Below are 18,397 nucleotides of genomic sequence, written 5' to 3'. Positions count from 1 at the left end.
AATAACTTTCCAAGTGAATGATGAAAAGTGATGAACACCAAAGTTCACAGAAGGGCTGTTGAAATACACATTGTTAACAGTTTGAACTATGAGTGATGATGGTCGCTAACAAGACGATGCCCCAAACACAGGTTGACTCAAAAATGGTCATGAGTCAGTAGGTGAGATTTCAAAAAACTAGATAGTTCCAAGCACAGGTTGATAGAACAATAATGGCAGTTCTTCGGTGAGTGAGAATGACAGCCGTATCCCCGGACCATTCCTGTCCCTCCTATGTACAGACTGCTCCAATGCCTCCTTAATACTCACTGTTCACTGCCTTATTGGCGGTTATCCAGGCCCTGGCCCACTGCCTTCGGTATTGTTGTACACATGCCACTCCACAGCAATGTATTTATATACACGTACCACAATAAACCTCCTTATGTCCCTTATTTTATGTAACACATTTAAAATACAAAGTAACTTATAGTTCAAAAAAATAAAAATAAACATATAATTAACAAAATTGAAAAACCACTTGGAAAGTAAATAAAAAAAATTAAAAAGAAACCAAACTTTTGGGCTTTATCAACAATTATCTAGTCTGATTTTTTTTAATCTACCTGCGGTCTAGATCCATTTGTTTATGGAATAAATCTGATGATTTTCTTAGAAGATCCTTTAGCCCAGTAGTACTCAGCCCATTCAAGTCTGTGGGCCATTAGGCTGAAATAGAACCAAGTGTGGCGCACCCTGACTTCCAACTTGAGGTAAAGGAAGGTCTTCGATAGAAAATATTTAAGAACTAGGTTACTTAAAAAGTGCATTTTGGGACACTTTGTGCATTTGTCTTTTTAAACTTTTCAATTTGCACTCAAAAATATATGTTACCAAACTCCCATGGCCCATCCCAAGGCTTTCCTGGGCCATTTGTTTAAATCCAGTTCTTTGGTCCACAGTTTTCATGCTAGCTTGAAAGTTTTAAGAGTTCCGATTTTTTAAAATATCCTTTAGAGATGCCGTTAGCCACAAATATAGGAGGAAGACGGTTGGGTTCTCTCAAAAATCCTTAGCCCATCTAAAGCATGAGTAAGGTTATAGCTATGAGACCTAAGTGAGTAAAATTCAGGGTTAATATAAGTTTGTAGATAGATAAATCTCAACTGTCTAATTGAAAGGATATTTCCCAGTGGGGCCAAGTAATTACTTATATTACAGACTGTTACTTAATTATTACAATGATAAATTACTTAGCTTTCCCAATTATATGTGTTAAATAAACTTTCTTGATAATATTATATTGTTTATACGAATGAAAATGTTTCCATATCATATAAAGTACTTTGTATGTATTAGAGACAAGAAGGATAGATATCTAATACGAGAGTTCTCACAAGGCTAAACTAGTGTAACTATATTAATATTCAGAAATATTTTACTGACATTATATCTAATGTGATTGAGCAGTAGAAAATTCTAAACTGTGATCTGAGACATATGATATCATTTTCTTATTTATGAATGTTTCGTGTACTTCAACATACTAATGTACTCCCAGGTGGAATTAATTAGAGAGTTGATAAACTGAATTATTATTCTGTTTTAAGAGTTATAAATTACAAAATACTTTTCTAGGTGATTGATATAATTCCTCCAAAAGGTGAATTAAAACCACATGACACACAGCAAGTTACTTTTGTCTTCAATCCTTCCCAACTAATGAAAATTGTAGGAAAGGCTCTATTAATAGTGTCAGGTGGCCCACAAGAAACTGTGACCTTTAAAGGCTCCTGTTATCATGCTCTGTATGATCTTATCCCACCTCAGATCAATTTCGGATTCGGTGTGAGTAGTCTCAACAAAATATTTTAAAAGCCCTGTTACATATTATATATAGATATGTTTTCTATATTATTAGTCTCCTTTTGTTATATGTTCATTATTTTATATTATAAAGTAGATATAGACTAAGACTTAAATATGGGGTTTATTTGATTGTGAAACACAATAAAGAAACAATAAGATACTGCATTTAAGAAGTTAATTGATGACTGAAAATATATAAAAGATTATAGAAACAAATCATAATAAAGAATTTATCAATTTCCATTGTAGTATTCAATCTAGAATTTCATATTATTCTTCTCCACTCTAAAAAGGCAAATAATCTTGGAAGTACCTAGGCAAACATCTGGTTCTTGGAGGCTATGGACTTCAAAAAGGAAATGTGTGAGGTGAAGCAGGCAACAATTGGAGTGGAGGGGCAGTGAGGAGAATTTTGACAGATCTACAGGTGGTAAAGATAGGTAAAGGTAAAGGTCTCTTCCTATCTATCTTCTGAATCAGTTTGAATCTCCGGGATTCTACTTGTCTGTATTCCACGTATTGGGTGAATTACTTAAAATAAGTTGTCGTATTTATTAGATCTGGTATGTGTATACTATGGTATCAATGCCATTACCATGAGAATTGTAGGAAGACAAGTGACTGAAGGTTATAGCATATGTTGCTAAGAATAACTTTAGTTCCTGGGACATGAAGGAGCTCTAGTGGTCTGAGTGGACAAAGGATAGTATTCTGAAGGAGCTCTAGTGGTCTGAGTAGACAAAGGATGGTATTCTGAAGGTGCTCTAGTGGTCTGAATGGACAAAGGATGGTATTCCGAAGGAGCTCTAGTGGTATGAGTGGACAAAGGATGGTTTTCCGAAGGAGCTCTTGTAGTCTGAGGATGGTATACTGAAAAGTACTTTAATGAGGTGTTTATTCTGGGCCATAGACTCAATATGAGAAGATGGTCATGGGCGCAGCCAATAATTATAATACAAATATGTAAACAATTTGTTCATCAATTATACACCAATAAATTTTTCTAATTTGTGTATCATTACTGACTGTACCCCTCACCAACTTCTCTTCAAAAAGTACTTTTAAGTTACTCAATAACTTTTGCAGTAGATAAAATCTGGCATTTAAGTACAAAAGGATGCTATACCTCATATACTCCTCAACAATAGTAAGCATGTATCGGTTCCTGGATGATGTGGGAAGAGGTCCCTTTAAATCTATGTTGAGTTTCTCAAACTGTATTGTGGCTTTTATTACTGTTCCCTCATAGAGATAGAGCTGGACCTCGGCTTTAATTCCAAATGACTCTTAAAAGAAAATTTGAATTGGCAGACATCTTCTAAAGAAAATGGCTTATTCTGTTTTGTGCAAAATAAGCATGATTTGTGGGTACTTTTGAATTACTTCCTTAATTTAAAAAAATCTGCAATTGAGGCACATTAATGAAGATACCATAAATTTGGTCGAAAAAGTTGTCCATCTACTTTACAGCTAAATGTAGACTTTATTAGATTGAGTCAATTACTAAAGTAACCATAAGTACTGGATTTGTGTAATTTACAGGTGACTAATAATACTATCTCAATATTGATTATGAAGTTATCAATCAATAGAGGTATTCAATCTTGAATATCATATTATTCTGATATAACAATGTGTATTTCAACAGCCCTTCTGTGAACTTTGGTGTTCATCACTTTTTATATGTAACAAAGGACTAAAAGATATACAGGTTGTGGTTAACATACCTGATTTTAATCCTTCTGCTGAACAAACTGAATCGATCTTTCTTATGTCAGAAAAAAAAGGGTATGTAAGGAATTTCATTTATGTTTTTATTTTGGCAATGTTTATTTTAATTTCCTATGTCACAGTTATCTTAAAATATTGAAAAACAAACTGAATCTGACTACATGTTTTTGTCATTTCATAAATAATACATGTAATAACTAGGGATAGGATTTTTATGTCCTAAAAAATCCGAAATATGTACATAAATATGTGCTAATAAATTGTCAAATATTTAAAATAATATGTATTTATAAATTTTGTATAATTCAACAATATAAATTACTAATTAATTAGTAATTTTATAACTTAAAAAAGTTACATAAATATGTATTTATTATATATTATATGAATAATATTTCAAAGAAATTATGTTAAAATATGTACAAAAAAATGTACTTAGAAAAATCATATATGTTCAATAACAAGACATTAATTAGTGATTTTAATTAAACTAATTGATTAATAATTACTCAGAATGAATTATGAATAAATTGTAAATGGAAATAAAGAATAATGCTTATTAAAAAGAAAAAGAAAAAAAACTTTAAAAAAATATTTTAAACTTTGGAAGAAATCAATTATTCAACAGGGTCGTCGGTTTGACCACAGAATGGACTTGTACCGGCTAAAAGATGTTTCAACATCGACTGATGTTATTGGGACATACTTAAATGAAGCTATTTCCATTGGATCTAGTTTGGTATTCTGCATCACCTACACTGTGTCATCGTTTGTTCCGAGGAGAATGAATTTTTTTTAACACGTCCTGTACTTTTTTCTTTATGACTTCTCGTTTTCATCACCTATATTTTCCAGTCTTTCTATTGCTTCGTTTACAGTCTTTAAATTTTGCGTCAGTGGAAGGACCTTTCCTTTAATTTTGTAATTGTGTTGGATAAAAATACAACGTTTGTACTTATGTAAGCCAAATCAGTCTTTATTAAGTTAATTGTTAATAAGTTGTTCGCTTTCTATATTGCAGTGGCGTCAACATTAAGTTTTGATATTATGTTTTAAATTTTTTCAAAATTTAAATATTAATATTGGGCTGTATCAAGCCAGGTGCCCCATCATGTTATCACGGATTCTGGTGGTAAAGCTAAGTCAGGGTGTGTTTCTTTAAAAATAGTAATATGACTGGGAGCCTTCAAAAAAATTTTTTTTACAGTAGACACAAGCTTGACTACATTTGGAAATAGAGCACGCACTGTTTTAGCAACGCGATGAAATGTGTGTGCCAGGCAGGTCAAATGAACTATCTTAGGATAAAAACCTTTAAGGGCATTCGTGGCATTACCAGCTTTATTCATGTAAGGTGCCGCATCTAACAAAAACAACAAAACTTTACCATATGTGATGCCTTTAGGCAAAAGAACAGTCACAGATTGGTTGACAAACCTTGCAATCGTTTCATGGTTACATTTTTCGAAAATTTCACAATTCAGTAAATAGGATTTTGAAAGTGCCTCAACACTTAGTCTGCCAACGATTATGTTTGCGATTTAACGCCCTTCAATGTCCGTAGTCTCATCCACAGAAATACAAATTGGCCCATCCAAAATTCCTTTCCGAATTTCCATTAAAGTCTCCTCATATATAATTTTTTCTTAAAGTGCTTTCATTAGACATTACTTGGCATGTGTATTTCTCAAGAAAAGTTTTTAAGTCCAGATTGTTAATTTTGTAGATAAGAATGTCTGCCCTGACAAATGCTCGGCACAAATCTAAATACATAGTATTGCTAACTATGGAATCTGAGGAGGAAATAACTGATGGAATAAAAGTCTGCCTTCTCGAAATACTTTTCTCACGATTCTCCTGGTGCTTAGTAGTTGTTATATGCTGTAAGACCTGAGAGCGTTGCGATATTGACACAGCCTTGTCACAACACGCACAAAATAAAACTCCTCCACTCCTAAAAGTTTCATTGGGAAATTCACTTTTGTACTTGGAAGTGCAATTCTTTGACTTAATTTTAGGCATGCTAAAGTAATGTTAAAACACAATCAAAAACAATTTAACTCGAAAAGGTCTAAATGCTGACTGGGCAGTGAAACAAGACTAAGATGACAAGGGAGAGACCATGGAAAAGGGGGAAACAGAGAAATGGATTGAAGAGTAAACAAATAAATTCTAGGAAAATGCCACAGGGATAAGACCCTTGTTCTTTTTAATTGATTCTGAGAAATTCTCGATGTAATTCTGTGTGAAAATTTATTATTGCCTCTGTTTTAAATTTGTGTTCAAAGATGAAGATTTTTACGCACTATTTATGATAAATGACAAATTTCACCTTTAAGTTTCTTGAATTTTACGTAGTTGCTGCGAAAAATGTATTTACAATTGAACAAATAATTTAAGGAAATATGTGATTCAGGATAAAATACCTATAAATATGTTAAAAATTACAAATATTTAAGAAAATATGTGAAATAAAAATGGCTTCTTTTGGCCAGAAATGTCTTGAAACATCTTTAGTTAGTAAGGAATCGCAGATATCATGGTCAGGTAATAATATGTGAAAACATAAAAATCCTATCCCTAGTAATAACTAATAAAATTTTAAATTAATATTAATGATTGGAGAAGTTTGTCAGGGGGTGCGGTCAGCAAAGAACAACATAAATAAACAAAACCATATTTATTTATTTTATGCCGACGTTTCGACCTGAGTTTCAGGTCTTCATCAGGACTATAGAACAAAAGAGATAACAACAAAATTTAGAGAAACATACAATTGAAAAGGAATAGTAAACAATTAATTATATGTAATTATACAAAATATTGAATTAGATCATAAATGATAAAAAATTGAATAGTAAAAAAAAAAAAAATTAAATTGATTGATAATCGTGTAATTAGATGGTCGTAGATTGAAAACAGTGAAAGATGAAATATAATATCATGTAGGTAAGAAGATATGTATAATATAAGATATGCAAGTAGTGTCTAAAAAACTGAAAAAAAAATTAAATAAATTGAACAATATGACATACAATGAAAAATTGTGAGTGGCTTATATCTGAATTACAGTGTGAGTATTAACTTATAAACCTATACTTAAAAATATAAATATATATGTATGCTTCCCCGGACAAACACAAAACCAACAAACAAAACCTATCCCTAACTTACTTATTCCCAAACCATATAACCAAAACCTATTACCAATTCATAAAACCTATTTAAAATAAATTATGGGTGCTTTAATAAATTAACTATTTGGAAATAGGCTAGGGATAGGTTTTGTTTTTCTGTTTTGTGTTTGCCCGGGGAAGCATACATGTATTTATATTTTTAAGTATAGGTATATAAGTTAATACTCACACCGTAATTCAGATATAAGCCACTCACTATTTTTTATTTCCGTCATATTGTTCAATTTATAGATTCAATTAATTTATTTGTTTTTTTTTTAGATTTTTAGACACTACTTGCATATCTTGTATTAAACATATCTTCTTACCTACATGATATTATATTTCATCTTTCATTGTTTTCAATCTGCTACCATCTAATTCCACGACTATCAATCAATTTAATTTATTTTTTTTTTACTATTCAATTATCAGTTATTAATTTTTTATCATTTATGATTCAATTCAATATTTTGTAAAATTTCAAATTTGTTTGTTTACTATTCTTTTTCAATTGTATGTTTCTCTCGACAAACTTCTCTAATCATTAATCTATGGTCAACTATCTACACCTTATAAATTGATATCAATGTTACCTTTCCTAAATATTAATCATTTTGAAAATTTTTATCATGTGAACATTTTAAATTTGGAGGTTTATCTTTATTATTAATTTATTCCAGGAATATTTGAAATGTAGGAGAATACATCATTTGTTTATATAAGAAATTTAATTTCTATTTTTGTAATAAATAAAAAGCGACTTTAAGTTTAAATGTTAAAATACAAACATAAATTAAACATTAAATTCTAAAATATAAAAAAATCATGAAATACTGTATTGTTATTATTTCAAGTGAAGGTCACTGTTTATGGAGATGACTTCTTGATGATTCTTTATAATCATTTTCAGCTTCACAAATTCACTTGAATTAGCATTAAATATTTTAGTAATTGCATCTATTTGATCATGATCACTAATTAAATTTAACTAACCATTTTAATATTTATTTATTTTGTTAAAATTATTATAGTTGACTTTTAGTAATTTTTATAATTAGTAAAAACACACTGGTAATTTTTTAAATTATAACAACTTTTTTTAGCCAGATTGATGCACATCTTGCCTGTGTTTATTCTCAGAAGCAACTAACTAGATCCACTTTAATAGTATAGTGCATGGCATCAGCCAAAAATTAAAACAAATGAATTTTTTTTCTTTTTAATTATCACTTTGCAGTCTCTTGATGTTTAAAAATAATTGTTAATCATTTTTTAAGTCTTTAAAAACTTAGTCCACTTCATGTATGTAAAATAACATGTTTTACAAGTTCTTATTGCTGGTGTATATCGATAATTACAAGTGCATGGTAATTACCTATATTCTATTGTTCCAGTTGTCTTAAAAAAAATCATCCTAATATTGAAGTATTTAAATTTGTAACTTAAAATTAGGAAATATTCATTTCACATACAAATGATTTAATAAATGTCATTTATCAACATAATACATTAAAATCTCTAATAATCCTATATTTCAAAGGAATTATTTATAATGATAAGAAGGTAGTTGACCACCATGGATAATATATATGAGGAGAAAATGGTTTGGAGTGTGGTCAGCGCATTATTTGTGTTATTAGTGGTATAACACTAATAAGATTTAAAAACTTATTTAATACTACCAAGGTTTCAGCCAAAATTTTCAGACTTAGATTTTTGATCTCCTACAAGTAGCTCTAATGGAAATTCTGGCCGAAACGTTGGCACTATTAAATAATTTTTTAAAACTTATTTTCTGATCACCCCCCCCCCCCACCATCTTCTCATACAAATTATTTGTAAATTGTAAGTAATTCTTAATTCAGGCTTATGAAATAAATCATAACTTCTTACATATAAAACATGCACTCTTTCTTTTATCCTCGAAATAATAATTTTTTCTTCACACTATTAATAATTAATAATATTATTGTAATTGATTAATTTCCAATATATCTATTCTGTACTTGTCAACTGTGAATTTTTTTTATTTTATTTAATAAGAAATATAAAATATCACTACAATATGATTTTTTGATTAATTTTATTTTCCCTGTTTTACGAATACCTTAATTTGTTTTTCCTTTTCAGAACAAGTCCCAAAATTACATGTATTCCTTCTTGTGATGTAGCAGCTTACAGGATTGCTTTATATCCTGGCAGAGTTGGTGAAATTATTAAGAAATTCACTATACAGGTTAGAGTTTTGGCAAACCAAGGCCAAAATAATATCCACTTCTCATTCACTAATCTGCTGTTATTTCATATGCAGCTTAATCTGTTTCAAATGTATGCTTTGTGATTATGGACATGCTAATTAAAGTTTGTAAGTGTAATACCTATTTTAGCATATATACATAAATATGTGGTGATATATCCCATCACCGAAATTGGGTCTCCTCCTAAAGCATCCAAATAGTTGGTGCAATCAATAATTGCCACTCTGCAGTTCTAAACTTCATGTGGGAAACATCTGCTGATACTTAGTCTTTCCTTAGTCTTAGTGAGGTGGATATAGTTTTAAAGTCCCAGGAGTTCCACCTTTTTCCTTCTCCAGATTGCTTCTTCTCTAACAGAACCAACAATTTTTCTCCTGAAGATAAATTTCTATTTTAAAACAGAATTTAAAAAGAAAAGAGAAACATAAGTTTGTTTGTAGTACCAATATTTTATATTAAATATATTCAGTCTAATGTTGCTTTTGAGTAACTAAGGGTCATGGATAAAGTTTTTAACATCACTGAGGTAGTGAATGAAAAGGAGAAGTCAGAGGTAAAGTAGAATTGAATATGAAGAATTTAATCAATTACACACTAAAAACTTTTTTCAGGAACTTCTCATTAGTATTAGATAAAACTTTATCAATATTAAATAAGATTTCAAGGCACCAACTAAAAATTGTTGTTTGTTTATAAATTCAATATTTATCAATGTATATGTCTGTGATCAGATTGCAAATTGTTGAGGTTTCAGTCAGGTTTAAAACAAGCTGATTATCTATCACCTAGCTTATTTAATATAAAGCTAGAATATGTGATGCTTGCCAAAATAGGTTTTACTTTAGATAATAAAATACTCGTACTTCGGTATGCATGCTGATGAATTAGTATTATTGGTTGAGGATGAGGAAGCTATAAAACTAAGTACAACTATGTTGATAAAACCTAGTAAGGAAGTAGATCTCAAATCAATACAAATAAAATAAAATATATGGTTTGCAGTAGAAACAGTAGCCATTTCAGTTTATGAATATGGGGGAGCAAAAACTTAAAAGTAAAAATTTACAAAACTGTTATACTTCCTACTGTTTTTTACAGATGCGCTACATGACTTTTTACACTAAGGGCTGGTTGCACCATCACAGATTAAACTACAAGTAGTGAAATCTTGTGTAAACTCAATAATTATCTGTAGAAAACTTAACCTTCAGATCTGGCAAGTTGATCGAGTAGACTACCAGTTGACATTTGCTTCAATTTGCCAGTTGACATGGACTTCAAAGAATCAGTTGCTCAGGCAGTAATGGAAAAAAAGTATTTCGTTCTCAACGAAATCATTTTTTACAGTGGTAGGATGAAAGATTTTTTAGCATTTTCAACTGTAAAAAGTGGTCGTTGAATCAATTTTAAATATAATTGTTGACACAGAGCTGATGTTACTGACAACACTAAGGTAAGTATGTGGGCCCCAAGAATTTCAATTAAATCATTTTCAGTTTGTTTAAATGTTTTATCAGCTAATGGCCCTCCTCCTGTTCCTATCAAGTACTACTTGTAGGTAGCAAAGTCTTTTTTGGCAACCTTCTTCCTATTTTCATATTTATTACTTAAATTAGAAGACGTCCTTAGTTCCTCAAGTTGGTTTGAGTTGAACTCTTTTTCTATTTCTTCCCAACAGGCTAGTTTTTGTTTAGATGTAACAATGTCTAGTTTTTTTTTTGTTTTTTTTTTCAATGATACTGCTTTATATTTTTTACCAATTCTAAGAGAATTTCCTCCTCTCTAGAGGAGAAATTTGGGCTTCTCTTGTTCATGCCAAAACTGGAATTTCAAAGTAATTTCACCAATGAGAAAAAAGAACACTTCTAAGTTTTCTATTATTTTATCTAAACTTAACTTGTTTGAGTGTACATAAAAAGCAGCCTTTTGATGCATTATTGTTGGCAGTTTTTTAATAATAATGATTGGTTTCTGAGGAAGAAATTGAAATGAAATGAAAAAAGGATTTTATTATATGTTCTAATAAATTATGATTCATTGATTAAAAATTGCTATAAGTTTTATGGTTACTATAATATGATAAATGTTACTTTGGTGGTGACCTGTTTAACAAAACTGTAGACAAAAAACAGGTTGCTAAGTTACCAGAGTTTTACTAAACTTTTGAGCAAATCTTAGTTTTTCTGAAGATTGGTGCAACCAGCCCTTTGGGAAGAACAGCGCCTTGAGGTTTTGAAAATAAAGATTATGTAAAATATCTGGACCGAAAAACGATGAGTTTACTGGAGAATTGAGAAGGCTACACATCACCAAAGTGGGTTACTCCACCCTCAGTTATTAATAATAATAAAGGCTTAGCAAACCAAAGGTTTGATGCCGATACCACCAATCGCTCCCAATGTGTCTATAGCTTTTATCAATGGTTCAGCTATCTGGTTTTCAGATAGTGGAGGTTGATAATTATTCAGATAGTCTGTCTGCCCTTCAACCCTTTGAGACACCTAGGGTATCCTCTGCATTGGTAAGAGAGTGTAAACAAGCCTTAGAATCATTAGCGTGCGTAAAGAAGCTTAAGTTAGTATGGGTTCCTGGACATAAGGGAATCACAGGTAATGAGAAAGCTGATCAGCTTGCTAGAAACAGGGCTGAGCATCCTCCTATAGGACATGGACCATTCCTAGGCATTTCTAAAAGGCATCAGAGAAAAGTAGTTCTTGACTGGACATGGAAGATGGCAGGGAAGGAGTGGAGGGAATGTATAGGGTTAAGACAGGCCAAGATTTTAATAGCTAAACCCTCTACTTCTAAAACTAAGTGGCTGGTAGGCCTAAACAGAAACGAACTCCAATTGTTAATAGGAGTTCTTACAGGTCATTGCAGACTTAAAAGACATCTTAAGATATGTGGAGTAGTTCATGATGAAACCTGCTGCTTATGCGGACAGGCATCGGAGACTGCCTTACATTACATAGCAGATTGTGGCAGGTATGCATCACTAAAATATAGGCTTCTAGGTTGAGATAGATGGGGCATTCCTTTTAAATTTCATTAATGTCAAAAAAGGTTCGATATAGAGGAATAAGATCCGTTCCATTGGTTTGTCTTGGGGATGGCAAAAAGAGACCAATAGGCCCACTTGCCGGACTTGTTCCCCCATCATTACCAGTACAGCCCAGAATTAAGTAACATTGTTTTTGCAAAGCAGAGAGCCATCTATGTAGCAATTAATTCCAATATTTGGTTTATGTATTTTGGTTCTATTTATGTATTAGTGCATTGGAGTCAGGCCTAGCATAACTTCCATTGCTGCTGTAGGAGTAGTACTCGCAGCAGTAGAAGGTAGGTACAAGCAGTACCTACAAGTACAAATAGAAGGTAGGTTTGTTACCCCTGTTAATTACGTCTTGATCATAGAATCTAAGATTTTCCCACCTCTTTGGTTGTTAAGCTTACAGCACACTTAGCTACCTGCTTTAATGATAACCTTGAAATTCCAGCTCCTGGACATTAAGAGGACTCCTTTGCAACGGCCACACTGCTTTGCTTCAGTACCTGCCCTCTAGCAACTGGTTCAGCTAGGCATCTTGCAGCATTAGATACCATACCCTGGTGTGGTCCCATCGCACTCTTGCTTCGTAGTCTGCCCCATCACTTTAGACACAGCTAAGAGACTTTCCCTTTATTCCTTTTACACCTTTTCTGGATCTCTGTGAGGAGTAGTACAGGCTCTGCCACATCCTAGAATATGGTAACAGAGCCCTCCACCAAATCCTCACTAATAGTAGAATGGCTAGGATTGTGAGGTAAATTATAAATACTAACATTTGCGCTGGGGTTGGCAGTGGGTGGGGTAACTGTGTCAGTATGAGCTGAGGTTGCCACATCCTCGTACTGCGTTCCCATTTGGGCATTGAGTCCTCTTATCTTCTCCGTTAGGGATGAGTACAGTTCACCCATGGAGGATTCATCAATGAATGTTCATGCGATGTTCTGAAACACAGATTTCTGAAGGAGACAAATTTTCAATTGTAGTAAGTTGATTAATAAAATTATGACTGGACATTTTGTTCCCACAAGTATGGGGGTACTTAAACTACACTACAGATATTACCCCCTCTCCCTGCAGTGGGCATAGTATGCTGTGTCTGGTTCCCGAAATGTGTTGATAAAAGACAGAATCCCTCTGACCACTCCAACCCACTATATATAATTTTCAACTTCCCAGATGGGAAACTAGTTTGCCTCTGGATAATGAGTGTTTTATCTCAGGTGGATCTATGACTGTGAAATTTTTGTTTTATCTCAGGATGATCTATGACTGTGGAATTTTGTGAACTAAAAAATATGTGAACAGGGTATTTAATCCTATGCCATACCCTCCAGCAAGCCTGGGGTTGGCCTGACACTGTTAGTGAGTTCATTAGATTTAAAAGAAAACAACCAGAAACTAGAAAAATAACTTAATTATTTAATATAAATAAATTTAATTTATCCTAAATTAAACATTAAAGAAATGCTAAATTCAAATAAAAGAAAAGAAATATTCACCTTTCTTCTTAACTAAGGTATGATTGGAGAACGTAAGTTTGGAGTGTGAGAAGGTATTGAAAAAGGGATTAATATGTAGACAGAGAGGAGGCATGACAGATATTAGTATGGAGAGAATTTCAGAAGGAAACGGAGCGGGCTAAAATGGAATATTTGTATATTTTAGTTCTGTGCGATATAGAGGTCAAAATAAATGGCAAGGTCTAGTTTCCTGTAGTTGGTTTGAGGATTTGAATTGCAGGATACTATAGATGTTATAATTAAGCTGGTAATTGATGGGTTAGAAAATATGTCTATATTTTCTTCCTCATTATATCTTTATTTCTTAGAGTTTTACTATATTTGTTATTACTTTTTTATTTTATTTTTTACTTCATGTTCCTTACTGCGGCAATATATTTTTATTTGTTATAATTTTTTAATGTCTCAGTTATTGGTATCTTATTCTATTTTGTGAACTTCCATATTTTTTTAATTTATATTTATACTGTAGTAGGTCAGCAATTTGGGTCAAAACATTGGCTTTCAATAAATAGTTTTTTACTATTTTGAGTTCCACACAGCCTGCTACCTGGAACACGGACCATCGCAACCTTCAATATTTAAAGTCAACTAATAAATTTCACATCCAATTTCCAATACCATTTTATCTACATAGTTTTTAAAACTTAGATTAATGTTCAGCCTGATTGATTATGTATTGGGTTGTAAAATAAATTCGTAGCATTTTTCAATTTAATCCTCTCTGTGTTTATAAAATCATGTTTACTTGGTTAATAATGTTTACAACGCCTGTCCTCATGTGGCTTTGCAGACCTTACCCCAACAGAGTTTCACTTATTTTGGGCCCTTCAAAACTCTCTTAACAGGAAATACTTTAATTCGCTTGAAGACTGCAAAATGCACGTAGAGGAGTTCATTGCGCAAAAATCTGAGAAGTTCTAGGATGGAATTAAAAAATTACCTGAAAGATTGCAACATGTAATAGATCAAAATGGGTCATATATAATTAATTTAAAATATTTACAAGAATCTAAAGTTTTTATTGAAATCATCAGTAAAAAACGCTACAAACTTATTTTACAATCTTATAGAAAAAATAGATAAATAACACCAATTAACTGAGCAGTTCCTTATTATTTCAGATTGATGATTTGCCTCCTGTTTCTGTTATCTTAAAAGGTTATGCTTTACCACATCAAGTCCATATTGCTTTGCCACGTACAATAGAGCCATTTTTATATGAGAATATGTATATTGTAATAGCTAGCCTTACTTCCCAGTGGTTTTCTTTGAATGAAGTAAAGTTTTATTTTATTTTTTCTAGCTAGAAATTTATGTTTAATATTTTTATTTCAGTTTGGTATATATTTATTTTATATGCAGATGATTTGCTGTATAATATGATTCAACATTAAATTCACTTTCATTGATTTACTTGCTTGATTAGCTTGCAAATTTATAAATTTTAATTATTGTTGTCTATACTAATTATGATTTATAAATAATACTTAATATAATTTTTTTATAAATAATAATAGATGTAATTATTTCAACTTGTTTATTTTTAGGATGCAATAGATAATTTTGACTCTGTAAAGCTGACTGCGGATAATATACAATTATCAGAGGTTACTGAAGGATGGGAAATGGTACCTGAGCAAGTAAATAACAAATCATTATGAGTTGTCTTTGTCTTTTTATTATTAAGATATTTTATTCATAACAACTGAATTGTGAATTCCAGAAACACCACACATCTATATTTTTAGAATAGAACATATAGTTTAACTCACTTGTGGAACAGGACAACTTTTTTTTTTATTCATTAAAAAAAAACCTTCGTTTTCAACAAATGCATATATAGACAATCAATATTTTGAAGTTTCATTAATATTAATCAGAGCATAGAATGATCCTCACATTTAGTCAGTTACTTTATTTGCTGAGGTTGTCCTACAGACTTTTTTTACAGCTATTTGAGTTGTTACAAATTAGCTCCTATGTATGAAATAGTTCAAACAGAAAATAAAAAAATTAAAACTTTTTAGTCAGATGTGTCACTATTCAAGTATATCAGGAATAGTTCTGTATCTGTGATGGTGGTAGTTCTGTGAAACAATTGAGAACAAAAAACTATATTAAATTCATTCCTAAAATATTCACTTTATTTAATTTTGATAAAATATATTTATTAGTAAATTTTTCGTTTTAGGCAGTTGCACATATATCAACTGATGACATTAATATGGCTTATGAACGTTATGGATGTGAATTAATATCCATACAATACAATGGTGCTATAACCCATACTACTAATATTCTTGGAATGAATTATTTGGTTGGGTTTGATATGCCCCCATATCATTTAAGTATGTCTTTTTCATTATTAAGTATACATTTGATGGTTTTTATTAAGTAATGTCTAAAGTCTTGATGTTTTCATTAATTAATTTATGTATTATGTATTTAGAAAGAAAAGATAGATCAGTAGATCTCTTCTTAAAACTGTTTGTCCTGAACACCACTTTTGTCTTACACTGCATAGGGCAGAATTCGATCTAGAAGAACAATCTTCATCTTTGCTCTTGGTGTCCGTTGTATCCGATAGACAAGGTCATTGATTTTGGCCACTTTGGAGTAAGGACCTTTCCAGTTATTCTGGAGCTTGGGAGAGTTGTACCCTTTCTTTTTGGAAGGGTTGTAGAACCAGACCTTTCTACCCTCCTCAAATGCTCTTCCTGCCACATTCAGTCTTGGCGTGTCTCCATTTGATCACTTTCCATGCAGATCTTGCCTCGTACCTGAGAATAAATGGTTTTAAGCCTGTAGTGTAACTCTTTGGCATAGTCATTGATATCTGACTGTTCCTCTGCTTATAGTACATCACTGGGTAGACAAATTTATCTTTCAAAAACAACACTAGCAGGTGTCCAGCCAGTCATTTCATGGACAGCAGATCAGCAATCAAGATCAAAGGTAATTGTTCATCCCAGTATTTCTGATGTTCATTGACAAGCATCCTTAGGTCACTTTCCAGTGTTACACCATTACCATTACACCTCTCGACCGTATCATCCAACTGGGAGTGTAATGTTATAAAATGTTTTTGTCATAGAACCTTTATAATGAATGCTAACCTAAGAGCATCATTTCATTTTATTTTATTTAGACCACTCCAAGACACTGATTATATTTTTCAAGTTATGTTTTTAAAAATTATATTATTAATTTTTTTCTATAGAAACTAAGTTTACTTTGAAGTTTTAAAACAGAAAAAAAAAGAATATTTTCCTTATAACCATTAATCTAATAAGTGATCAAACATGTTTCAGATTTTGGCTCTGTCATCATAAATACTAAGGCCCAATGCATGGTAGTTTATTCAAATTATTGTCCAATAGAATCCATTATAAAAATAAATTTTCCTGAGAATTCTGATGACCTTTTAGAGAAGTAAGATTTTAAATCTCAAGAAAACCTTAATAAGTATCATTATATAACATTTGAAGTGGTTCACTTGGAATAATTATGATATAGTTCACCTTCCCACTTTTCAACTCTATTCCTCTCCCAATTCTAACTTTCTCAATATTTATGTATATTTTAAGCTGAAAATAAGAGAAAGGATAGTGAAAAATGAAAACGATTTCAAACATAAATTTTTATTTTAAATAACAGAAAATAAATTTTTATAACTTTTGAAATGTTTATTCTAGATCAGCCGAAATAACTTTTAATATCAACTTTGTAGGCTTATTAACTTCATGAGAACCTCCATTGGCCTGAATAAAAGCTTCAACTCTTGTGTACTGAAATAATGTTGCAAATGACACCATCAGATATGTTATCCTATTCTTTGATAATGGCCTGCTGCAGTTCTTGAAAGTTATTGAAGTCAATTCCTGAAATCTATTCTGTCTCTTCTGGTTATCCCACTTGTTCTCTGTGGGATTCAAGTTGGGGATAGAATAAGCCAGTCCATGCGAGTATCATTGTTTGTAAACAATGAACTTGTTTCTGTTGTCCAATATGGGCTGGCATTATCACAATTTAATCAAAATCTTCTCTAACTTCTTGAGGCAGAAGTAGAAGAACATTATTTAGGAAGTTAATAGCAGTCACAGTCTCATTCCCAAACACATCTCTAAACTGTGATGAAGGCTCCTTCGAAAACATGGTTGTGCTGGACATTTTGTTCCAAAACCTTTCATTTCTTTGGCAAGATCTAGAATGCAAACATATCCTGTTTTCTTCTGATATTACAGAGCCCCTCCACTGTTCAATTGTCCAAGTAGCATGATTTTAGGTCCATTCAGTTGGAATTACTTATATAAATTTTCCTGTTTATTAGACACTTATTCTAGTAAACTGAAGATGTATACATACTTGTGGGTCATTGGTGTTTAGTAAGCCATTTTTTAGTGTGAAGTGGGCTCCAACAAGTACTCAACCACAAGTAAATGATCCTGTCTTGCAGTTAAAACATTTGAATTGCTTCCACCATGCCTACAACCAGCATATAGATACCTAATTCTGGACCTACCAATTTGCTCACACTTGCACTTACTCCAAACCTTTGACTCACACTTCTTATGCTTTACCCTTATTCTTTTTTAATAATTTATTGATATTTACAACTGTACACACATATATACAATAAGTAAATTTGCTGTAGGTGACATAGTAACATGATAAAAACATGTGGAGAATTTACCCACTGATAGAACTCCAATAACATTTCTAGAGAAAAAGATCTCGAGGCCATCTTCTTTTCAGATGCCTAGGAGGATTATTAGGTAATGAAGGAGAAGCCAGGTTAGAAACAAGTGG

At 31.7% G+C, this 18,397-nt stretch overlaps 1 protein-coding gene across 1 annotated transcript in view; it reads left to right on the top strand.

Annotated features, from left to right (window-relative positions):
* The window catches only part of LOC106682535 (hydrocephalus-inducing protein), a gene marked incomplete at its 3' end in the record, with an annotated part of 227,440 nt that overhangs the window by 60,440 nt on the left and 148,603 nt on the right, over positions 1 to 18,397 (top strand). The window contains 7 exon segments of the mRNA XM_067049812.1: positions 1,618 to 1,827; positions 3,497 to 3,636; positions 8,889 to 8,994; positions 14,710 to 14,865; positions 15,136 to 15,228; positions 15,780 to 15,936; positions 16,900 to 17,020. Of these exon segments, the coding sequence (XP_066905913.1) occupies positions 1,618 to 1,827; positions 3,497 to 3,636; positions 8,889 to 8,994; positions 14,710 to 14,865; positions 15,136 to 15,228; positions 15,780 to 15,936; positions 16,900 to 17,020 (983 nt within the window).

Source organism: Halyomorpha halys, unplaced genomic scaffold (genome assembly GCF_000696795.3).
Source record: "Halyomorpha halys isolate HHAL.00 unplaced genomic scaffold, Hhal_1.1 Scaffold422.1, whole genome shotgun sequence".
NCBI classification, from domain to species: Eukaryota; Metazoa; Arthropoda; class Insecta; order Hemiptera; family Pentatomidae; genus Halyomorpha; species Halyomorpha halys.
Note: the sequence above shows the minus strand (reverse complement) of the source record. Positions and strands in the feature narration are given on the sequence as shown.